Genomic DNA, 23114 nt, shown 5'->3' on the forward strand with positions numbered 1-23114 from the left:
CTGCCCAGTGTCCTGGTGGGAGGGCAAGGGGAGAGGAACGAATATTGCAGTGCCTTAAGTGCCCTTGGAAACCAAGTCGTCGCTACTCTAAAGGCGTCACGGAATGCTCAGAGGTCAGGCTCCAGGACACTCTGTGACCTGGTCATTATTTTCGCTGCGGTGTCGTGAACTCTGAAGGTTGGCTGCAAGCCTGTGTGGCATTTCAATGTGAATAAGACACGATTTCGATAAGCCTCCCTTCAGAACGCTCAGTGCCTGGCATCAGTCGTTCATAATCCATTCATTCATTCCCTCGCTCAGTAATACCTAAGGGTGTATGTATGTATCAATAAAGCAGGCACTGACATCAGCCACAGTTCTCAGAACTAGGAATATCAGTGTGCATTAGCTAGTCAACTCACCAACAAAGGAATGTTCCAAGCCCTAACAAAAGATGATTTCCCGGGTCAGATGAGAACTGGGGGCTGGGATGTCCGTTCTCACTAGGAACTTGGAAGTCAAGAAAGATTTTAGAGGAGACATGATTTCGGACCAAACTTGAAAGATGATGAATACGTTACAGCCAACGTGGGGAGGACTCGTGTTGCAGGTGAGGCACCTGCCACGCAAATGCCCAGTGATGTGAAGGTCAGGGTTATTGGAGGAGACAGCTGGATAGGCTGCTGGGCATCTGGGTTCCATTCATGGTTCTTCCGTTAACTCATTACATTCTATTTAGCAAACCCACTGGGACCTGCTTTGTCTTCCAGCTGACTTCGATTGTATAAGTCTTTCAAGCCACTTTTTTTTTCTTTTGAAGAATGTTCTTTTATAGAGGGGTGGAGGCAACAGATTTATATTCATTGCTGACTCTTCCAAAAATTATTCTACAGTTTCTAGACATACATGGGTCGTGGAGTTAACTATTACTGCCTTGGGCATCCTCATATCCTATTAGGAAAATGGTTGGTGAAGTGGACGTCCATTGTCACAAAGCTGTTAAGGACCATCTGAGTACGAAGCCAGGACTTGCCATTCATTCAGTTAACTGGACAGACATGTGTCTGGTGCCCACCTCACTGTCAAACCTACCTGCCTTCCAGTTAGTTGGCCTGAGATATTATACGCTCCTGTTTATAGAAGTCTGTTGATATTCTAATGAGATCTAGTGGTGTATGCGTTGGTTTTTTTTTTTGTTTGTTTGTTTTTTGTTTTTTTTTTTCCATCTTTATGGTTTGAGCTAATTGGGAAATGTCTGGGAAGCATTTTGGGATTAACAAAGGTAAAGGGGCCTGTGGTTACTTAACCCAAATGGAATAATTTCATGAGTATTTACAATCCAGCTGAATATTCAAAGTTCAGAGGGCCACCGGCCACAGAGATTGGTTTTGTTCCACATTTTTACCCATAAACAGATATCTTAGGCATGTGTGGCAGCCAATGGCCTGGTCTTTTTATAGTGCACAGTTTTGACCCTTATTAGTAAACTGAAGAAGAGGGAGCAATTTAAAGAGCTAGAATGGGGGGGCCACACTTAACCTTTTCTCTTCTTCAGCTCAGATGTGTCTGCCATTGGAGCCATGGAGGCTCAAGCTCTTACCCTGGTTTCATCTTGAATACTCTCTCTGGCCGTTTAGATTGGTCCCTTCCTTCTGGTCTCAAGTTTCTCATTCTGTTATTGTCCTGGCCCTGTTTAATTGGTTCTGAGGTCTTTCTGCATTATAAGGTCAGGTGTGTGCTTCTTTGCATGTTCTCACTGGGAAATAAGTATCTATGTGACTCCCAGCAGAATACCGACAAAGATACTTTGTCCTTCTCTTTGCCACCTTTCTAGGACATGTAGTAACTATAACTGCAGAAATGAGAGGTTAATAGTGGACAACCACCGTACCTTCCTACCATCAGGTTCTTCTTGAGCCTAATTCTCTCTGCAGCTTGAGCGAGGGGGGTACCCTCATGTTCATTTTGTAGAGAAGGACTCCACAATGTGATGTGAAGACTCTAAGTTTCCGACGGGGAGGAGCAGAAGTGAGGACATGTGGTCTGTTAAATCAGCTCTCAAGGAATTTATTTGCCTGCCACGGGACATAAGGGCAATGATGCCCTCTTTCACGGGGATCCAAGTTTTTCACCATCACCTTTGATGGTGTCTTCTGTAGAGAGGAATTTCATCCAGCAGCGAGTATAGGGGGTGGTGCATCCAGCGATAGCACACGGGTGGTAAATATATATTTATGAAGCGGGTGACAGTAGGGTGGACATTCCCGGGGGACACGTGTGAACTCTAGGATCTCGGGGAGGGGGGGCATTCTTCAGTCCTATCGTGTGGCTGCTTCTGGTCAGAGCCCCAGGGGTGAGGGTGCTAGAAGCAGATAAGGGGCTGAGTCAGACCTGGCTTGTCCTTTATGATGGCAGAGTTGAAATCCTTCATGTCCCATTGCCTAGAGAAGAAATACCAAGATGTCGGGATGCCTGGGTGGCTCAGTTGGTTAAGCATCCAGCTCTTGATTTTGGCTCAGGTTGTGATCTCATGGTTCATGAATTGGAGCCCCACGTCGGCCTCCATGCTGACAGTGCAGAGCCTGTTTGGGATTCTCTCTCTCCCTCTCTGCCCTTCCTGTGCCTCTCTCTCTGTCTCTCTCTGTGTCTCTCTCAAAATAAATAAATAAACTTTAAAAAAAAACCCAAAATGTCATAAGCTTTCAATACCAGGACTATGTCTTTCTGGTGTTGAATTTTGGAATTTGTATTTGACTTTTGCAAAAGAGCATGACCCTTTCTAGAAAGATCTAGAAAGAAGTATCCCATATGCATATGAAACCAGAATACTTCATTGGAGCACACGTGTCACAGCTAAATCCTTTTTAACTTTAGAGAACCTTTTCCTTCTGACAAAGGAAACCTAAGTGACGGGGAAGAAGCCAGTCGTCATCCGTCCCTGGCATGCCTCACAGCACCTGAGCCCCGTGTGGCCTCCCGTCCTGCGGGACCTTCAGGGAGAACGATAACGCCTCATCTGATTGGCGAGAGGTAGCACAGGAGCTAAGTGACCTTGCCCAAGGTCACTGCCGGCACGCCCATGGAGCTGGCCTGGAAACCCTCTCATTTCACCCCAGAACTCTTTCCCTGCCTCACACTTTGCTGAAGTCTCGGTGAACTTGCCCTTCTTACCGTGACAGGTGTCTCCGTCTGGGCAGCTCTGAGAAGGTCACTCTCATTTTCAAGGACATTCTAACGGTTCTCACTGGTAGCCAATAGGAACTTGTTTCTCAGACAGCTGTCAACTTTCTGTGAAAGAGGAGCAACGCTTTGTAGCCTTTCTCCTTGTTGTTTGGGTTGTGAACGTCTCGTCAGAGTGTGTGTCTCTAGTGTGTCACTCATCGTATTTCTCCCTCCGTGTGTCCCCAGTAGCCATCGGGTTTCACAGCAGTTTCTCTTTGTTGGCCTGCGCGGTGGCCTGCCTGGGGCAACGTGCCCGTTTTTCGAGGGGGGCCGCGGTCTGGGGCCTCACCAGGACCTTGCTGCTGGCAGCTCTTGCCATCCATCCTAATCAGCAAGCCCTCATCGATAGGGATTTCAATAGCACTAAAGCCCACGCCCCTCCTGACATCATGGAGCCTGTAAGAAAACAATGGGTTGAATTTGAAAGGCTTTTGAAACTTTGAATGATGGAGCCTGTGTCTGTGTTCTGACCCTTTATGCATTGGTCCTAGGAGGGAAAACACAGAGGAGGCTTTTGGAAGTAACTGCTTTATTAAGCTTCCTGTCACCAGACCCTTCTTTGCACATGGTCGTCTCTCTCTCTCAAGGATGCGCTTCTTACTGTTTGAATCTCTTGGCAAGGGATTGTAGGTGAAAGCCCCGCCTGGTTCAGAACGGGACCACCTGTGAGCTGGCTCCTTATGCATGGGTTTCCGATTCTGGACTGTAACTGAACCCATGACCAACCCGTGAGAATGTTCTTGGTAGAGCTGTGGGGGCCATAAGTCCAGGTTCCCAGAATCAGCCCTGAAGATGACACCCCGTGTTGTGTTGGGGCCCGATGCCAGTGTGCCTTCCTTCTCTGTGTTGAATCAGCAGCACCTCAGATTCTTTGACTTTTGTTTTATTTTGATTTGGGTTCAAGATTCAGATTCTGTCTCTACCACTCATTAGCTACCCGGTCCTGGATGAGTCATTTAATACTTCCAAGCTGCAGATTCCTCAGAACAGGAGTAAGGTCTGCGTCCCTATTGGTTGTGAGAGCTGAATGTCATGGTCCGGGGGGGGGCACAGGGTGGGACAGGTGCTCATGATAGCCAACCGGTCCGAAAGTCATTGATAACATGGCGCCGTTATGGAAGAACCATTCCTGCGGCGCCGGAAGTGCATGGCGAATGGGCTCCACCCCTTTGGCAGCCATTTCACAAGGAGTAAACTCTTGAGGCCTAAGGGTTCAAATTTAAGCCACACCCTCCTCTCATTTAACTACAGTCATTGCTGGGGACAGGGAGTGGGACTGGAGACTAGCAGGGTGAAAGCGCAGGTGGAGGTTGGGCAGCTCAGAAAGGCCAGAGGGTGGACTCGATGTTCTGTTCGCAGGGGAAGGAGCCTCCGAGGCGCGTGCGCTCCCCTGGGACCACGGTGTTCCCAGCCTGGTGCTGCTGCTCCTCCTCCATCCCTGGGTTGTTTCCGCAGGGCAGACCCACAATTGTTTTGTTTTTGTTTTGAGGAAGTTAAACCCTACCCTGTTTGGGCTCACCCTGGACACACCCTTTACATCCCCAGATTTGGTAGGAAAATTGGAGATGGGCTCATCCAGTCCCGGGGCCCCCTGTGGGTCAGAGCCCTGAATTAGGTAGAGAGCAGTGAGCGTGCTGATATGCCCAAGCAGCGTGTTCTAGAAGGCCCGCTATTTCAATTTGAGCCCCCAGGTGAAAGCCTGAGCTTGGGAGAAGGCCCCTTACTCCCATGAGGAGGCCGAAGCGCAGGAGTTTAGTGGCTGCTGCTGCTGCTGCTGCTGCACTCATTCCACTCGTAAACTTCATCTTGACGAGTTACATAACCTCTTCTGTCTAGATTGCCTCATCTGCAGAGTGGAAATAACAAGGAGACTTTCTTGGGGAAATTAAGTGAATTAATGCAAGTGAACCCGGTGCTTGGCATCCGCCATCAGCCATCAGCAAGCGGTGGCTCCTGCCGTCCTCAGGTCCTGTGGACTCAGTGCCGGGCCCTCAGGGTGACAGGGGCCGACCCGCTGACTCAGGATGTGAGGAGCCCTTTAAGCTGCTGCAGCCTTAGCTCCCACAGCAGTGCCTGTGCTCTCCAGCTTGATTTCCCTTCTCCCTTGGGACGAGGCGCCTTGCCCCCACCCCCCAACTCCCTGCCCCCAATCCCAGTTCAGTGTTGACATTTCACCGCACAGAAATACCCCGTGTGAATGGAGAAACATCCCTCTGTGCATGTTTCTTCTTTGGTTAGAAGATTTTTATCTGTTGACGTCACAGGTTTGATTTCCTCTGCTTTGTGGAAGCTGCTCGGTGCCTGCTTCTGCAGGAGGGAGGTTAGACCCTTTTCAGAAACCCAGCAGCCCTGGGGACTCTGTGTAACCAGCCACCATCGACCCGGGCACCAGACCTGAATGTCCTGTGGGGCCCAGGCCTTGTGCCGCCCTGACCAGCCAAGATCTCCTCCCTCTCTGTCTCTCTCCCCCTCTCTGTCTCTCAGGTTAGTTTCTATACTGCCTCTTCTTTTAGATCCTCAACATCAGCCTCTATTGAGGTTTCAGTATCTAGCGAAGTATAGAAACCAGACTCTGCTTGCTTTCCTCAGTAGCGATTTACATTAAGTGGTAAGTTCACCGTACTTTAGGAAAATCCCGTACCTTTTTGCTTTCCAGGAGATAGAGCTGGAGTTCCCTTATTTATGTTGACCACTCTTAGGTTCTTCAGGCACTGCCAGCCCTTGGGGAAGGCTACTCCCCCACTTCTCCTTGGATGGGTAAGTGATTTCCCCGCCCCCCCCCGCAGCACCCCTGCAGTCTCCCCTCTGCACGCACTGCACCCCTACATCCCTGGACTGTCCCCATGTCCTTCTGGGCTGGGAGCTTCTTGGGGACTTGAGGCCGCCTCGTGTTCACCGCTGCCAGAACACGGGCCCTAAATGCACAAAGATCTCCTTTATTGAGCATGTGCGTCTCAGATTGGATTCTCGTGATAGAAAGAGGGAAGAGAGAGGTGGGGATAAGTACAGATCATTGGCCTCTAGGTCATTTCCAGATCAGGAGCCCCTGAACACTCCCGTTTTCTCCATTCCCACGGGGACACCTTTTCAAAGAAAGCCCCTTTTAGCATCCTGCCTCAAATGAGAAAATAACCCATCATTGCCATTTGGATGTAAAGATTTGGGCAGAATGACATTTGAGAAGCTGCTACCAATGTCTCGGGCAGGATATTGTACTAATGAAAAAGCGTCTCTAATCCCAGAGAGAGGGGAGAGCATCCTCAGGGTTCCACGCTCAGACATGGGCTAAATAGTAGGCATCCTTCAGCAGGACTTCTGGCCGAGCTGTTTACTGCTTGTGCTTAATCACTTAGCTGGTGGGCTGGACTGAGACCCTGGGCAGGTGGAGCCCAGGGCACAGCAGTAAGACTCCCTCACTGAGCCGTCTGACCTTGGCCTACCTTCTCTGATGTGGATTGGAGATCATGAACTTGTAGTTCCCAGCACGCTGCCCGGTGCGCTGCACAGGCTCAAAGGACAGTTGTCAAGACTGCTTCTGGTCGTCAGCTGCCGGCTTTGGGCCTCATCACCCAGCCACCTGGAGGTGCCTTTATTTATTCAGCAAATAGGAGGAGCCCCTGTCCTGGGCCAGGCACTGTTTTAGGTGCTGCGGAAACTGCTGTGGCCGATGAGACAGAAGACTTTCTCTTCTTAACAGTTGAGTGAAATAATACCTAGCGCCCACCGTGTGCCAGGCCCTCTCCTAAATATAAAGGCATGTAAATGAACCGATTTAATCCTAATTAACTACTGTATTTACATTAACCAGTTTTTTTTTTTAATGTTTTATTTATTTCTAGGAGAGAGAGAGAGAGAGAGAGACGTCGTGAGCAGGGGAGGGTCAGAGAGAGAGGGAGTCACAGACTGAAACAGGCTCCAGGCTCCGAGCTGGCAGTCAGCACAGAGCCCGACGCGGGGCTCGAACCCACAAACCGAGAGATCATGACCTAAGCAAAAGTCGGACGCTTAACCGACTAAGCCACCCAGGCGCCCCTACATTAACCAGTTTAAAACCAGTGAGGAGGAGCACCCAGGTGGCTGAGTTGGTTGAGCATCAGACTCTTGATTTCGGCTCAGGTCTTGATCCCAGGGTCTTGGGATCGAGCCCCGCGTCCGGCTCTGTGCTGAGCATGGCGGCTGCTTAAGTTTCTCTCTCTCTCTCTCTCTCTCTCTCTTTCTCTCTTTCTCTCTCTCTGCCAGATGAAAAAAAGAAGAAACAGTAAGCTAGTACTATTATCACCACTTTGTAGATGAGGAAACTGAGGCTCAGGGTCTCACAGCTAATCAGAGGCAGGCCTGGGGGTTTGTACCCAGGATACCAGACTCCGGAGCCGAGGCTCTGGGAGACCTCACTGGCTGTCAGAACAGGACACCGGGTAAAATACCGCCCCTTGTGTCCTATCCACAGGAAGAATTTTCTCATGCAGTCAGGCAAGAAGTAAACACCAGGAGGGCCTGACCGGCTGGAGTCTAAATGAAGCTCAGTACTTGTGTTCTCTGAGCAGTCCCGGGCCCCCAGTTCACTAACCCCATGGGCAGCACTCTTCTGTCCTGTTCTGTTTCATGGAGTGGGTTTTGTTTTCTCTACAGAACTGTAATGTGGGTCTGTTTATCTTTCCGTCTTACCTCTCTAGCCCAGGACTAACTTTGTAAATACCTGGTGAATATCTGACAATGGACTAAATGGGTGTGTGGGTAGCCCCTTAAAGCCCTGGAAGCATAGATATCCTAAGAAAAATCCCCTAGATACATTGATGGTGGGAGGAGGTAGATGGAAATACACCTTAAATGTCCTTTATTCAGTCCTCTAGGGAGTTTCTCTAAAGCAGGAAATAGAGTCAAGCCTATCTGAAAGTTCTTTGGACTCTAGAGAGTGTAGATCATAAGCAGAATTGTGCCCAGGTACCCTGAACCATAGACGCCATGCTGGAGCTGGGGGCATCTGCGACATGGGAGTCACGCTAGCTTGCAAACGTTGATGAAACACCTATTGTGTACCACATACAGCGCTAGGTTTTAGGAGTCACTATGGGGAGTCGCTGCCTAATGGAAGACTTAGTGTAATATTTACTTTTCGTAGCATGTTATGGGTTATGGGTGTGCATTAGAGAGCTGTGGGGGAGCAGGAAGGGAATGTTCCAGGGGCAGAGTGAGGTATAGAGAATGAGCGTGTCAGTGAGGACATGCGTTCCTTCTTGGCTTAGTCTAAAGTAGAGGGAAGGCGGGGAGGGTGTCCAGAAAGTATGAGTAAAGGCCGAGAGACACGAACGAGCCCTGTGCAGGGAGGGATGTGCTGGTGGAGGGCATTGTGTGGGGGGATCAGAGATGAGACTCAAGAGGGAAGCACTGGTCTAGGGCCTGGATGCATGCCCTCGACCTTGAACTTGACCTGAAATCCAGGAAATGCTGTTGAATTGAAGGGTTTCTCTAGACAGGATGGGACCAGGCCAGGCTGTGATTCTGGAAGCCTTTGTGCAGGATGGACCTGGGATGAGTATGGACTTCAAGATCCTGAGGCTGAACCAGGCCCCAAGCGGTGGGATCACGGAGGGGTGGGTAAGAGGTAGAATGAAGCTCAACCCTTGAGCTTTTACAGATGAAGAAATTAGGAGGGAATGTTCTCCAAAGTTCTATAACATGCTGGCCATGGGACCCAGAGCAGGGCTCAGGTGTTCTGGCTCCCGGAACCTACTGGGTATGTGCCTGGGCCATCTGGGTGAGGCCCAGGTTAGGCCTCTGCCAAGTGCCTGGTCCCGCACTGGACTGCTGCTCACAGTGCTCCCTGGGTCGGTGGGGTCAGAGGGACTGGCCTGATCCCCACTCAGCCCTGCCAGTGATTCTGGATAGGAATGTTCTGGACCCTGAGTCAGCCTCGCTAAGTAGCAGGGCCGGAGCAGTACCTTGAGGCGCCCCTGGCTCCCCCTCCCTGGAAGGCTCCAGGCTGGGTGGGCCCTCGGAGCAGTGCCGTCCTGCGCTGAGCAGGAGATTTTCTGCTGAGCCTTATCGAGAGGCTGAGTCCACTGGACCGGGATCAGGGGATCCTTTGGGGTCGGGTCTCCGTGCAGAGGAGCAAGGGTTGTGAACAGAGTACTGAGGAGCAGTCCCGGCGGGCATGCCTGACTCGGGGGTCCCTGTCTGTTCCTGTGGAAACACCGGCTGCCCTGGAGTGGTGTCGTTCTGCAGTGGGGCAGCCTTGGGGTGGGATGGCGATGGCTTCCCCGCTGGCCTGCGGTCATGGTGTGTCACGGCTCAGGCGTGCCCCGGCATGCAGACAACACTGGCCATTCTCTTGTGGCCAGCGGTGCTGTGGAAACATCTGGATGCTTGAGTTGAACTGGGCTTCTCATCACGGCCGTACTGCTCCTAGCAACTTACTTCAGTCTCGGCAAGATGTGACTTTCTGGTGGATTAAACCGGTGCAGGAACCCCCACCTCCCTGACTACAGTCACGGTCATTGTCACGTAGTGAGAGGAGGTACCACCAGGGAGAACCTAGCAGACTTCCCTCACCTGGACCTGAAAGGTCTCCCTGTTGGTTACCTGCTGCCTTCCTGCTGATTTGGAAGCAGCTTGACCTTGGTGTCAGTCTGTTGGCTGAATCTACAGGATCTGGTACGTCAGTGGCTCTCAGAGGTAAACTGTTGGAAAAATCTATGCACTTAGGAAATGGAGAACTTGAATGATGATTTATCTGGCAGAGTTCAGCAGCCAGTGGTGGCTGTCGGGTCAGCTTGATGCAGCCTACTGTGTGGGACAGTCTGTCCTGGGCACCCCCAGCAGGTAGCCCCTGGGGGGACCCTCATTTACACAACCCAGCCGACAGCCAAGGGTGGCTTTGCAGTAGTGGGCAGAGCAAAGCCAGACCTGGCTGCAGTTGACCTCTCTCACTTGACCCTTCGCCTGCTTGGACCCACCCCATGGAATGGCCTTCAGTGACTTCTCTGAATTTCACTGACCTCAGGACACCGGACTTCCCGTCCCGGCCAGGCCCACTTGGTCTGGCTGAACTCCCAGCCCGGCCCCACCCCGGCCCACCCTGTCCTGATCCCTTCCTGCTAAGAGCCCAAGGCGGTGTTTAAAGGTTTAAAAGCAAAGCATGATTTGCTTGGGGCGGCCACTGTGGATATTTTTGGACAGAGCCCTGATTTGGAAGCTGAAAAACCTGGTTGTGAATCCCACCTCGGCCACTCATTTGCTAGGTGGCCTTGGACACGTCACATCTGCTTTCTGTATCTCAGTGTCTTCATCTAGGAAATGGGAAGGTCCAGCCACCTCTGTTAACCTTGTGAGCTACCGCATTTAGGGTTTTGTCTGCGACCTAGTGCTTAGTAAACCTGGGGCCATATTTGCCTCCATAAATGCAGGGCCTTCCTTTCACAGCTTTTCTTTCTTTGGCACTAAGGAAATCTGTGTCGCTGGTACCAGGATGTAATTTGGAGAGGGGGCCAGCACGAAAAACCTGCTGTGGACGCAACACCGTTTTCTGTTATCCCGCCTGTGGCCTGGGACAGTTAACTCTCTGTGCCTCAGGTCCCTAATTTTTTTTATTTTAACATTTTATTTATATTTATTTCTGAGAGAGAGAGAGACAGCATGAGCAGAGGGAGGTCAGAGAGAGAGGGAGACACAGAATCTGAAACAGGCTCCAGGCTCTGAGCTGTCAGCACAGAGCCGGATGCAGGGCTCGAACCCACGAACCGTGAGATCATGACCTGAGCCAAAGTCGGCTGCTCAACCGACTGAGCCACCCAGGTGCCCCTCAGTTCCCTAATTTTTAAAGAGGTTTCAATGCATTGGAATATTGCCTTTCAGTTTTGTTACAGAAGATAGAGATGCAGACTGAACAACTCTCAGCACCCAGGAGGCGTCTGATTCACAGTTACTGTTGTCGTTACGGTCATTGTCACTGTTATCGTGAAGATGTCACGCGGCTGCGGTTCCTATAGTTTAGATGAAAGAAAATTTACAGTCGGGGATTTTGAAGCTAGAAGAGCCCGTTTCAAGCCCTGTAGCCACATTTGCATTTTGCCGAAGGGCAGCTGGGGCTGGGAGGTCTGTGCGTGGTCACACTGGTCTTGCGACTCGGGCCCACAGCCAGCCATGCGGGCCTCCGCTGGGAGGGGGTGGCACGTTTTCTCCTTGGAGGCGGTAGTGGAGCCTCATCCTGCTGGTGTGGCTTCCTCACCTGGCTGGGGACCCGATGGCACGAGGCCGGTGGCCAAGTCCACAGGCCGTCCCCTTGTGAGTCTTTTCCATTCAGAAATTAAAGCAAAGCAGGCCTGTTCCTGCCTGTGCCAGAGATGAGTTGCAGAATGTGTGCAAGGATACAGCTTGGCCGACTCGCTTCTGCCCCAGGCTGATGGCCCTCCCCTCGGAGAAGCTGCCGGAGATCACCACTGTCCTTCACAGCTTTTTTGGTCACAGGTTCTCCACCCTCCCTCCCGTGTCCTATTCAGGAACCTCTATTCCTCATGTACTATTCTATTCCCACCGCCTCCAGGTAGCCCACTTGGATTGCCTAAGGAGTTAAGGAAGTGAGCAGAATGAGCAGGGCGCATATTTGGGGGTAGAACATCCCAGGCCAAGGGGGAAACAAGTGTAAAGGGCCCAGGAAGGAACACGAAGCGGGATTCACGTCCAGTTGGGTCTGCCTGATGCTTGTTCATCTGTCTTCTCCTCTGAGCTCTGGGGTTGAAAGGGGCGGAGGCTTATCTTACTAAGAAGATCAGTTAGAGTTGCCGCCATTTCTCTGCAGATTTTCTTTGCTAGGCTCTTGGGTTGATATTGTGCTCGCGTTGTTTCATTTAATCCTCATAAAAACGGAGAAGACGGCGGTTAGTGTCATGCCCCTGTCCCCAGTGCCTACTTTAAATGCCCTAACGATGAGTGGAACATTTGAATTCCTGGGACCACCCAGGCCCTTGTTGATTGTTATGGAAATCGATCCCTTGGTCAGAGAATTCATAACCAGGGACAGCAGAAGTTGAGAGATGGTTCATTCACATCCTCCCAAGCAGACACGTGCAGGTGCTCTGCCAGTCCCCCCTCCCCGGCCCCCCACGTGGTCTGGAGAGGAGAGGGGGGCAGCCCTGCGCCCCACAGGGGCGAGCCAAGCCCCTGGGACCCTCCGAGTGTCCCTGCAATTGGGCACTGTCCCGAGTTTGCGACGTGTGTGCGCCCGGAAGGTCCTTGTTTAAACGACGTAATCCAGACCACTTGCCTTGACCCTCGCCTGCGAGTGATGTAAACAAGTTCAGGGTGTTCCGAGAAGGAGACAAAGTCAGAAGAATGCTTGCGAACCCTGCACTTCCTCCCCATCGTTTACTAGGCTTCTCTCTTCTCTTCTCGCCTCACCTGCCTGGGACGCCCTGGCCTTGGGTGCAGGCGTCCTGCCCACTGAGGCTGTCTCGCTGACTGGGACAGCCTCGCTGCCGTTGTCCCGCGCCGGGTGTCCGGTGGCTGGGGCAGCCTGGGCCTCACTGGCCATCCGAGCACTGGGCTCAGTGTCCCCCTAAAGGGTTAATAATTCCTGCTTTGGAGGTTGGTGTTATAAACTTTAAAGAGGAAGTATATGTAGATACCCTGGCGGATGTGTAAGGGCGCAGAAGATGTTTGATATTAGGTTAGTTAGTCATTTTCAAAGCCAGAATTTGAACCCGGGTCACCGACTTCGAGGCTGAGCTGGCCCGGTTTATACATAGATGTCTGGCACGTCACGTGGTGAGCTGAATGTGACAGGCAGATCCGGCCCCGGCCCACCGAAAGCCCAGCTTCTGAAGGGAGGAGGCGGAGGTGGCCAGGGGCCGGGGGCAGCTGAGCGCAGCACGTGGGTGCACTTGCTATTACACTCTCGGGGTCGCTGGGTCCCGGAGGTGGAGGAGGAGAGAAGCGGGTGCTGGCCAGTGGGCCCATTAACAAGATCGAACCCTTAGCCACGATTGAAGGCTTTTTCCCTCTGATCTGGAGAAGGACTCCAGAAGCGGGGTCAGGGTGGAAATAGGGTCCCTGCTGCCTGGGGGAGAGGGTGGGTCCCGAGGGGAAGGTGACATCACAGTCAGGGGTCGTGTCCTGGAAGGGGATCAGTATAGGGAAAAGGCTTCAGATGTGGTTTAGCATAAGGAGCTTGAAGTGGTGACGTCTGTCCCCTGCAAGGGCTCATCCAGGAGCAGGTCATGGGTCTGAAGGCACATCTGCACCCGTCCTCACCCCACCAGGGACTGACGTCTTGGAATTTATAAAGCCTGTTCCCGTGGATACTCGGCCCGACATCCTCTTAATCCTGGCCAGGTGGGCAGGGCAGGGCTGTTCCTTTAAAGGTGAGCACACTGAGCTCGGAGGGTTCCTGACGTGACGGTCCCTTTCACTCTCAGACTGAGTGTCTGCTGTGTGGCGGGTCCCGATCAGGGTGCAGGAGGTACAGCCGTAAAGGAAGGCGATGTTCTCTACCTACAAAGCGACCCCACCCACCTGCTCCTGAGCTCCTGGCAGCAGGAATGAGGCGGCCACACTTGGAGTGAGCGTGGGGATAAATGCAGGACCGAACAGCTGTCCCGGGTGCCACTGAGGCGCACGAGCGTCCTGGGGGTGGCCGCCAGGTAGAGAGGATGGCCGGCCAAGGGCTCCTGAAGGAAGCTCATTGGAGCAGAGACCTGAAGAAGTGAGCAGGAGTGAGACGTTCCCGGATCTGACAGAAGAACATTCCAGCAAGGGCTGGGGGAGGGCACGCACAGAGGTCCCAGGAAGGACTGTGGTGGGGGGTGGTGGGGGGTCGGTGTGTTTGAGGGACAGTGAAAGGGCTGGCACAGAGGTGGGGGTGTAGCTGAGGATGTGGTCAAGGGGCCTGGGGCTCACGTTGCAGCCTCCGGGAGAAGGTCAGCCACCTGGGGCTGAAGCCGGAAGGCTTCGGGAGGGGAGCCCAGCCCCAAATCCACTGGACACCGGACCGCCCTTTGCTGCACAGCGAATTATTGTTGCCGCAGCCGCTAGAGCTTTTCCCCTAGGCATTCTGCTGTCACGACCGTGACCTTGGAGGCCACGAGTCTGGCCACCTCCTGAACCAGGCGTGGCTGGTGCTGCTGAGGGTCGGGTGAAGGAGGCTGTTGAGGGAACCCCCTTGGGCTCGTGACTTGATTCCCCCTCCCCTCCACCGTCTGGGTTTCCGTGACTCAACTCCTATCCTGGAAAGTCTCATGAGGCTGGTGTGGGTCTGCCCCACCTGCCGCCTTAGGTTAGAATGAGCAACAGGAAGAGCAAGGTATGCTTTCCATCAGCCCAATTCCAGATGAACACATCTAGACCCTTCCCGCGTCCTGAGGTCCTTAGCTGAAGAGGGAGGGGAAGAACAGCACTTGTGTGCTCCTGGTTCTAGCAAATTATGGGTGAGCGAGGAAGGGGGGCGCATTGCTGTAGATCGGAATCCCAGAATGTTAAAACCGGCAGGGACTTTCAGGCTGTCTTGTCCAGACGGATGCCTGAATGTACTTAATGCTACTGACCTGTCCAGTTACAACTGGTTAAAATGGTACATTTTATGTATACTGTACCACAGTAAGAAATTAAAATTAAAAAGGAAACTGCCTCTTCCAGCGCCCCTCTTCAAAGTTTAAGAAAGAGAGAGACGCCTGGGTGGCTCAGTTGGTTAAACGTCCGTCTTCGTCTCAGGTCAAGGATCTCACGGTTCGTGGGTTCGAGCCCCGCATCGGGCTCTGTGCTGACAGCCAGCTCAGAGCCTGGAGTCTGCTTCAGATTCTGTATCTCTCTCTCTCTCTGACCCTCCCCTGCTCACGCTGTCTCTCTCTCAGAAGTTTTTTTAAAAAGCATTAAAAAAAAAAAAAAAAGAAACAGAGAGATTGAGCGACTTCCCAGAGCCACACCACAGGTAAGAGACGTAGTCTGGCCTGGGATCTGCCCCCTGAGCTCCCAGCCCAGTCCCTTTTCCAGTGATCGCAGCCATTTATTGCTCGTTGACAGAAATGAGTGCTGGGGAAGGGTCACTCCTTAGACTTTGAGGCTTCCATAATCCAAATATGAGATCTTAGAATTAACCCAGGATTTCGGCAGGTGTTTTGCTTATCGAGAGCTAACTTGATAAACTTGAACCTCGCCTTCCTTCTGTGGCTCCCCGAGTAGGCTTGGCCCCTGAAAGGCCAAGCCCTGTAGCCCAAGGAAGAAGAAGGAACAGAGCTTATAGACCTGAGTCACAAGCTCCGATTTAGGATGAGAACCCCCGCTGTGGTTTTTCCTGTGCTCCGGCCATTTCAGCCTTGCGGCACCTCTGGACAACAGCATCCATGATGCGCGAAATTCTGAGATGAAGGAACCAGCTGTTGTGAATGACACTGACCTTGTAGGACCTGGTAGGCATGGTCTGGGAGGCCCTTCCCCCTAACTCGGGCCCCGCCTCCCTGTCCCGTCACCTTCATGGCAGGCATTCATCAGTGTGATGGAATGGGCCCGAGTTGGGGGCCCGACAGCTCCCGGACACGAACTGTGGAGCGCTCTGGCCCGAAGAACAGGAGGAGGGTTTGCGTATTAAGCACCGGGAGGTGGTGGTACCCAGCTTTCCACTCAAGGGACGGCAGAGCAGGGACATGGGGGTTCTCGGAAGGCCTCTGAATCAAGGACAGATGCTCTTCTAGGAGCTTCTGGTCCTGGGTCGGAGGCAGCTGTCAGTCTTGGGCAAGTCACTTCGTGTCCTGCTCCTCAGCTTTGTTCGCTGCAAATCAGTGTTCTTTTAAGAATTTAACTTCCTTTAGGGGCGCCTGGGTGGCTCAGTCGGTTAAGGGTCCGACTTCAGCTCAGGTCATGATCTCACGGTTCGTGGGTTCGAGTCCCACGTCGGGCTCTGCTGACAGCTAGCTCGGAGCCTGGAGCCTGTTTCAGATTCTGTGTCTCCCTCTCTCTCTGACCCTCCCCTGTTCGTGTTGTCGCTGTCTTTCTCTCTCTCTGTCAGAAATAAATAAAACATTAAAAAATTTTTTTAAAAGTAAAAAGAATTTAACTTAACTTCCAAAAGTAGTTACTGAGAACTTATTTTATACCCAGTGGCCACATCAAGCCCTGCTTTGTCAAGATGGCTCCTAGGCCCCAGGGACTCTGAGGAAACTCCGACATAGGGTTTCTCCATGTCTCTTCAGGGCTACATCTAGGGAAAGTCCCAGAAACTGTCTGCCAGCTCTGTCATCCTTAAATGGCAAGGGGCAGGGACGCCTGGGTGGCTCAGTTGGTTAAGCGACCAACTTTGGCTCAGGTCATGATCTCGTGGTTTACGGGTCCGAGCCCAGGGACGGGCTCTGTGCTGACAGCTCAGAGCCTGAAGCCTGCTTCAGATTCTGTGTCTCCCTCTCTCTCCCTCTGTCCCTGCCCCGCTCGTGCTCTGTCTCTCTCTGTCTCAAAAATAAATAAACGTTAAAAAAAATAAGTAAGTAAATGGCAAGGGGCAGATTGACACGCCCCTGCACCCGTGAGAAATCAACATCACGTACGTGCTATCACATAGAGGATACAGGCAACCAAGTCACATAAGTATTTCATCAGGGACCAGCCCACAGGAGTGTGATTGGTGGGACAGGAGGCAACTCTAACAGAAAATCTTGGAAAGATGATGTCAGCCCTGGGAGGGCTTAGCTGCTGGTAATGCATGCCTGCTCGAGTACATTCCCCAGCTCTGCCTGTGTCCTGAAGAGAGGCAGCTTGGTATTGGGGAAGGAGGCACAGGTTTACTGAGAAAAGTATGGGGCCAAGTCTTTTCTGTTTCCCAGTTAAAAGGCACTGTACAAATTATTTCTACTCAGATTTTCTGAGCCTTGATGTTCTTTCTTATCTGTGAAAGGGGATCATAAAATCTTCCATTCTCACAAAAGGACTGTTACAAAGCCAAGATACGATTGAGTAATAGGTCCTTCCACATTGCCTTCTATCGTGTCGCCAGAAGCTTCCCAGAACTTGTGGACGGAACTTCTGGGAGCTTCCCAGTTGGTTGGATCTGAGTTCAAATCCTGTGACTCTCCATCACTACCTAGAGGCATCTTTGAGAATAGCACTGAATCTCTTGCACCCTCATCGCTGAGATGGGGAGATAATCAAGTCATTCATAGTCTGGTTAGTTGTGGGAAGTGGGGGTTCCCCCACCCCAGTAGATCTTAAACTTCATGCACATTCCCCATCAGTTTTTTTTTTTTAAATTTTTAATGTTTTATTTATTTCTGAGAGAGAGAGAGACAGCATGAGCAGGGGAGGGTCAGAGAGAGAGGGAGACACAGAATCTGAAGCAGGCTCCAGGCTCTGAGCTGTCAGCACAGAGCCCGACGTGGGGCTCGAACCCACGAACCGTGAGATCATGACCTGAGCCGAAGTCAGACGCCTAACCGACTGAGCCACCCAGGCGCCCCCTCGTCAGTCTTGTTCACTCCTGGGCCCCCTGCCCTGGAAGAGTGTCTGGTATCTAGAAGGTACCTAGAAGTCGCGTTTGGCTGGTTGAATGAACGAATTCATGTATGAATGAATGAATGAAGGGTCTCGGAAACATTAAAGCCAGAGCTGTGTGACAACGATGAGATCGTGTGCCTCACAGCGCCCATAGGAGCTCACGTCTCCCTCTCTCTTGCAGGACCCGGGTCAAGCTGGAAAGCCTGGAAGACGCCTACATCCTGCGGGGAGATGATGACTCCCTGTCCGACAAGCACGGCTGCCCAGCGTACGTCAGCCCGGAGATCTTGAACACCAGCGGCAGCTACTCGGGCAAAGCAGCCGATGTGTGGAGCCTGGGAGTGATGCTCTATACCATGTTGGTAGGGCGGTACCCTTTCCATGACATTGAGCCCAGCTCCCTCTTCAGCAAGATCCGGCGTGGCCAGTTCAACATTCCAGAGACTCTGTCGCCCAAGGCCAAGTGCCTCATCCGAAGCATCCTGCGGCGGGAGCCCTCAGAGCGGCTGACCTCGCAGGAAATTCTGGACCATCCTTGGTTTTCTACAGATTTTAGCGTCTCGAATTCAGGATATGGTGCTAAGGAGGCGTCTGATCAGCTGGTGCCGGATGTCAACATGGAAGAGAACTTGGACCCTTTCTTTAACTGAGCTCACGCCCCGCAGAGACTGGAGCAGGTACCAGGAGCGAGAGAGGGCAGCGGGAAGTCCTTCCGGGGGACACACATCGCCTGGCTTGGTAGCAAGAAAGACACTGACACTCAACGTTTCTCGGTTCAAAGAAGGAGAACCTTCAAGGAGCTGACTGAACATGTAGCATGGGGGAAGAGATGTGGGGTGGGAGTCTGGGGTCGGGTTGGAGGGGCGGGAAGCCCCTGGGAGCTTCTCCTCCCCGACGTAGCCCCCGGAGCCCACCCCGTCAGCTGGGCTGTTTCTGCCTACCCCACTTTTCATTTGTTCCAAAATAGTTAAGATCCTGACAGAACCCAAACTCTCTGCCTCAACCACACATACATCTTGGCATCGCACTGTTAGCTTTTAACTTCTTGTCCGATTCAGGGAAGGTACAATTGGCCAAGGATTCTTTCTTTCTTTTCTTTTCTTTTTTTTTTTTTTTTTTAAACAAGCCAGCCACCTATCCAATAATTAATGGGGTTCATTTAAGAAACAATTCGGTGCACACAGACTGACATGAAACCTGGGTGCTAAGCTAAAAGAAAATAAAAGTCCAGTTTGTGTCTCTTAATCGCTCTTTTCAACTCATTTCTTCTAAATAAATGATTTACTATCCTGGTCAGGAAATGACACATTGATGCTTTGCTCCCTGAAGGGGGGAAAAAAAAAAGTCTGTCCTTCAACATAGTTATTCTCTGTTTTGTGTCCATGGGTTTGTGGCAGGAAGCTATTAGAAGTCAAACTTCCAGATGCATTACTGCTATCAGAGTTTAAAGAAAGAAACGAACAAAAGGAAGGGAAAGGAAAATGAGAAATTTCATTCCTGAATTTCTTTTCTTTGAACAAGGAGGGCTTGACTATGGCTTCAGGGCCAGGTAGTAGGAAGGGCCTATTTAGAGTCCGAAGCTTTTGCAACACTCTGGTCTCAATGAAACATTTTGTCTTTGTTTTATTGGATAACCAGTGAAACAGAGCTGGTTTTCCCTCGTGATAAAATACAGGGCAGCTATTTCGTTTCCTTCAGGAAGAACGATCCTTTTTGGCTCGGAAGGCCCTCTCGTTTGGACAAAAACCCTCGGTAGACACAAGCGGAAGAGACATCTAGGTGAAAGCTAGGATGATATAAATAAAAACAGCTCTCTGTCCCAATATGCACCTTTGTATTTTCAAGAACTCTTCTATTTATTAAGGAAAATGTCACATTGTGATGTATTAAGCCAGTACTTCAATTACGGGTTAACTTGCAATGACATGTTACATGCTGTAGTTAACATTTATATATATATATATTTTTTTCTTGTTTGAGTATTTCTGTCCCCGAAATAACCTTTTGTTTGGCTTTTCTAGATAGCTTTATTTGATTTCGAGTGGCAAATGTTTTTTATTACGGCTTTTCTGTTGCTGTATGATACAAAACACTTTCGGCATAAATATTTGTGTTTCCAGTACCTCAGTTGTTTGGATTTTTACTGCCTGTATACGTTTTGTGAAATGGTCATGTTTTTGGGTAGGTAACACGTGGACTCTAGTATGTAAATGTTACTTGAATCTGTGCTTCATGATAGTATGTGGCATGTATGTGCAGACCTTGGATGCTTTATGCCTGTTAGCAGGAGCCCGGCCTTCATGTTCCCAGGAGGGCGGCTTAACCGTTCACAGTCAGGAGACAAGGCGGCCATGGATTTGCCCTTGATTCTATTTTGATCACGGAAGACACAAAGGAGAGAGGTTTTTGTTTGTTCTGTTTTTTTTTTTATTTTGTTTGTTTCTTGGGGTTGTTTTTGTTTTTCAACAATTTGAAGATGGTGCTGTGTCAAGAAGGACCTTTTTTCCTTCCCTGTCCCCTCTTTTTTAAGTCCCCTGTAGGAGGAAAGATTGGTGGCATGCATGGTGGGAATCTATGGCCTCTGGTGCTTTGTCCTGTATTTGATTTAATGTTTTTGTCCTAATCTCTTCAATCAATAAAATTGTGCGTATTTAACTAAAATTCTGAGGTCCTGCAAATGATGAATTCTCTGCCGTCTGTGGTTTTGTGGCCACCACCCACCAGCCGGGAATTCCTGCGTCTTCTTGGGGTTCACTCTTGTAGGGTGAACCACTATGGCTGTTGATACAAAGCGAAAGCTAGCTTCCATCGTGTTTGGGCATATGCTGGCCAATTTAGATGTCATATCTCACTGAATTAATCGTCACTACCACCTTCAGAGGTGTGAATTCTGTTCCCATCACAGATTAGGAAATAAGCCCAGAACGGTGCATAGTTTGCCTGGGGTTAAACCACGCGTAAGGGACTAAGTCAGGCACGGACCCCATCTGTTCAGTCCTGAAACTCGTTAATGCCTGGTGTTCGAGCCCAGACGCTTTCAGGCAAGTATATAGTAGCTCTGAGGTGCTCAGGCTTTCCTGCACTCAGATCATCCCGGCTTCCACACGATTCCCTAGGAACAGCCGTATCTGCTGCAACCCCATTGGAAACCTCCGAGGAGAAGACCACCGGACTCCTAGAAACTAATGCCTACCGAGCAGCCCTCCCCCAGGCAGACGGGGTCAAAGGTGGGCTCTACAGGCAATCCCGTCTATGCTGCACCTCCTTTACTAAAAGTTCCTACAGCCCCGGGGGTCCATTCAATCCTGAAATGTCTAGTGAGTGCTTCCTCTGTAATTTCAGTGCAAGTTAGGGAAACAGACACACAAGCAGAGCAAGGCAATGGGCAGAATGAAGAAGTGGGGTAAACACGGATCCATGGAAACCCATAGGTCTGCCCAAGTCTGTCAGGAGGTGCCCTGGAAGGAGCTGAATCAGAATCCAGAAAGAAGCGGCTTTGGGTGATGATGGAAGGCAAACGGCGGTAGCACTAAGCAGAGGGAACCGCGTGTGAGAACATTCTAGACACCTGTCCAAGTGAGCACCACTGGGGCCAGGCTGTGGCTAGAACTCCTCAAAGTCCTAGAGAAGACTGGGGTGTGTGGCATCAGAGGCTGAGGGGTGACGTGGCTGAAGTGGAGGCTTTCGAGCCGATTGGACCGGTCTTCTAAATTCACAAGGTGTTTATCGTCTTGTAATGTCCCTTCCACGTCCCTAGCAGCCTCTGGCCTATGCCTGGCCCGCGGGAGATATTCAGGGAACACCTGTGAATTGATGTTTACTTTGTGTGGGGATGCTACCTGTGGCTCAGTTTCCCTCCAACCCCAGGTTTCGACGAGGTGCATCTTTAGAAAACAGCCTTTGCAAGTTTTGAAGCTCGCTGGTGGCTTTTGCTAGGGGCACGGAGAGTCGGATCCAATTCCTTTGCTCTTTCACTGCCTGTGATTAAGCAGAAATGGGCCTGCTGCCTAATGGATGCCTGTTTGAATTGTATCCTGTCAAACTTTAAATGTGTGGCTGCTGAGGGGCGGGGGGTGTTGGCACACACACTCCCAGCCTTTATATATCGAGCCTCTACCTCGGCAAGCTCCTTCCCCCTTTGTGTCTCAAGTCTTCGCCAGCAGAAATCTTTTATTTTTTAATCTCTTTGGGCATTGGGTCTTCACCCCCTTGCTACTTAATCTGAACCTGGGGCAGGGAGCAGGGAGGCCCCGGCCACTGGGAGTGAGGGTGGGAAGTAATGACCAGGGCCCTGAATCTTTACCCTTTAATAGCCGTGACTGGGAAAATCACTTAACTTTTATAAGGAGCAAGGATGTTATGAAGATTAAACTGACTTACAGACTTACGGCATGTCAAGGGAATGACTTGTGCTTGGCCAGAATAGTGACTGTTACTATCATCAACCAAGGGCATACCAGGGTGGAGTTCTTTTGACTGAGGAACGCTACTGGAGTTGAGGATTATCAAGCCTTCTCAAAGCTATCAAGAAGAGGTGACAAGGACCCACTGAGACTCTCCCCATACTGCAACTGAAGCTGGTGTCTCCCCTGTGTGGTTCTGATCTGGACTTATAGGCAGGAAGGTGAAGTTTCTGCTGCTAGATATGTTTGAAAACCATTGAACAAGGCCAACAATTGACAAAGCCTTGAAAAACAACTTAAAACAATTGTTTTAATATTCATTCATTTTTGAGAGACAGAGGGTAAGTGGAGGAGAGGTGGAGAAAGAGGGAGACACAGAATCCCAAGCAGGCTCCGAGATGTCAGCGCAGAGCTGGATGCGGGGCTCAAACTCATGAACTGTGAGATCATGACCTGAGCCGAAGTCGGTCGCTTAACCAACTGAGCCACCCAGGCTCCCCCCCACCCCAACAAAGACTCTGATAAGGTATTCAAGGTCTAGAGAAATCAAAGGCATTGCTAGAGGCACCGAGAGAGTACGTGAAAGACTTTGAACTGGAGGACCAAGGTGTGCAAGAGCTGTGTAGGTGAGTGGCTCTATATGAATTTCAGAGGGGTTGTTATTCACCTGACTTCTCTCGCTGTGATCTTAGGTCCTTTAAGAGTGGCCCTCATCCTTGACCCAGCCCATTGTCTTTGCTGACTAGCTCAGTGACCGATCTTTAATGGGTGTCAGATGATAACTGGCAGTAATTATGCATTATATACCAATCTATCAAAGGTCTCAACCAAAATGTTCTTATTCATCATCTGTGCCTTTTAGATGTTCCCATTCCTCCAAGTCAGGCAATTCCCTGGTGTCACCACACACACAAGGGCCAGTAACTCAACTTTCGACACAGAGTCTCTTGCTGAGCCCAGAGAGGACCTTCATTGGTTCTGTGTCATTTCTGTGCATGTTGAGTCTCTCTATATATGTTGTCACTGCAGGAAACCAAACTTTCA

General features: G+C 50.9%; 1 protein-coding gene across 1 annotated transcript in view; it reads left to right on the forward strand.

The window, feature by feature from the left end:
- Positions 1-20328, forward strand: part of TRIB2 (tribbles pseudokinase 2) — a 28013-nt gene extending 7685 nt beyond the window's left edge. Inside the window, exon 3 of the mRNA XM_039231087.1 lies at positions 17849-20328. Coding sequence (XP_039087018.1) covers positions 17849-18317 — 469 coding nt within the window. The 3' untranslated portion in view covers positions 18318-20328. The remainder of the gene's footprint in view (positions 1-17848) is intronic.
- Positions 20329-23114: the final 2786 nt, after the last annotated feature.

This window comes from Hyaena hyaena, unplaced genomic scaffold, assembly GCF_003009895.1.
Source record: "Hyaena hyaena isolate Hyena2069 unplaced genomic scaffold, ASM300989v1 scaffold_53, whole genome shotgun sequence".
Classification (NCBI taxonomy): Eukaryota; Metazoa; Chordata; class Mammalia; order Carnivora; family Hyaenidae; genus Hyaena; species Hyaena hyaena.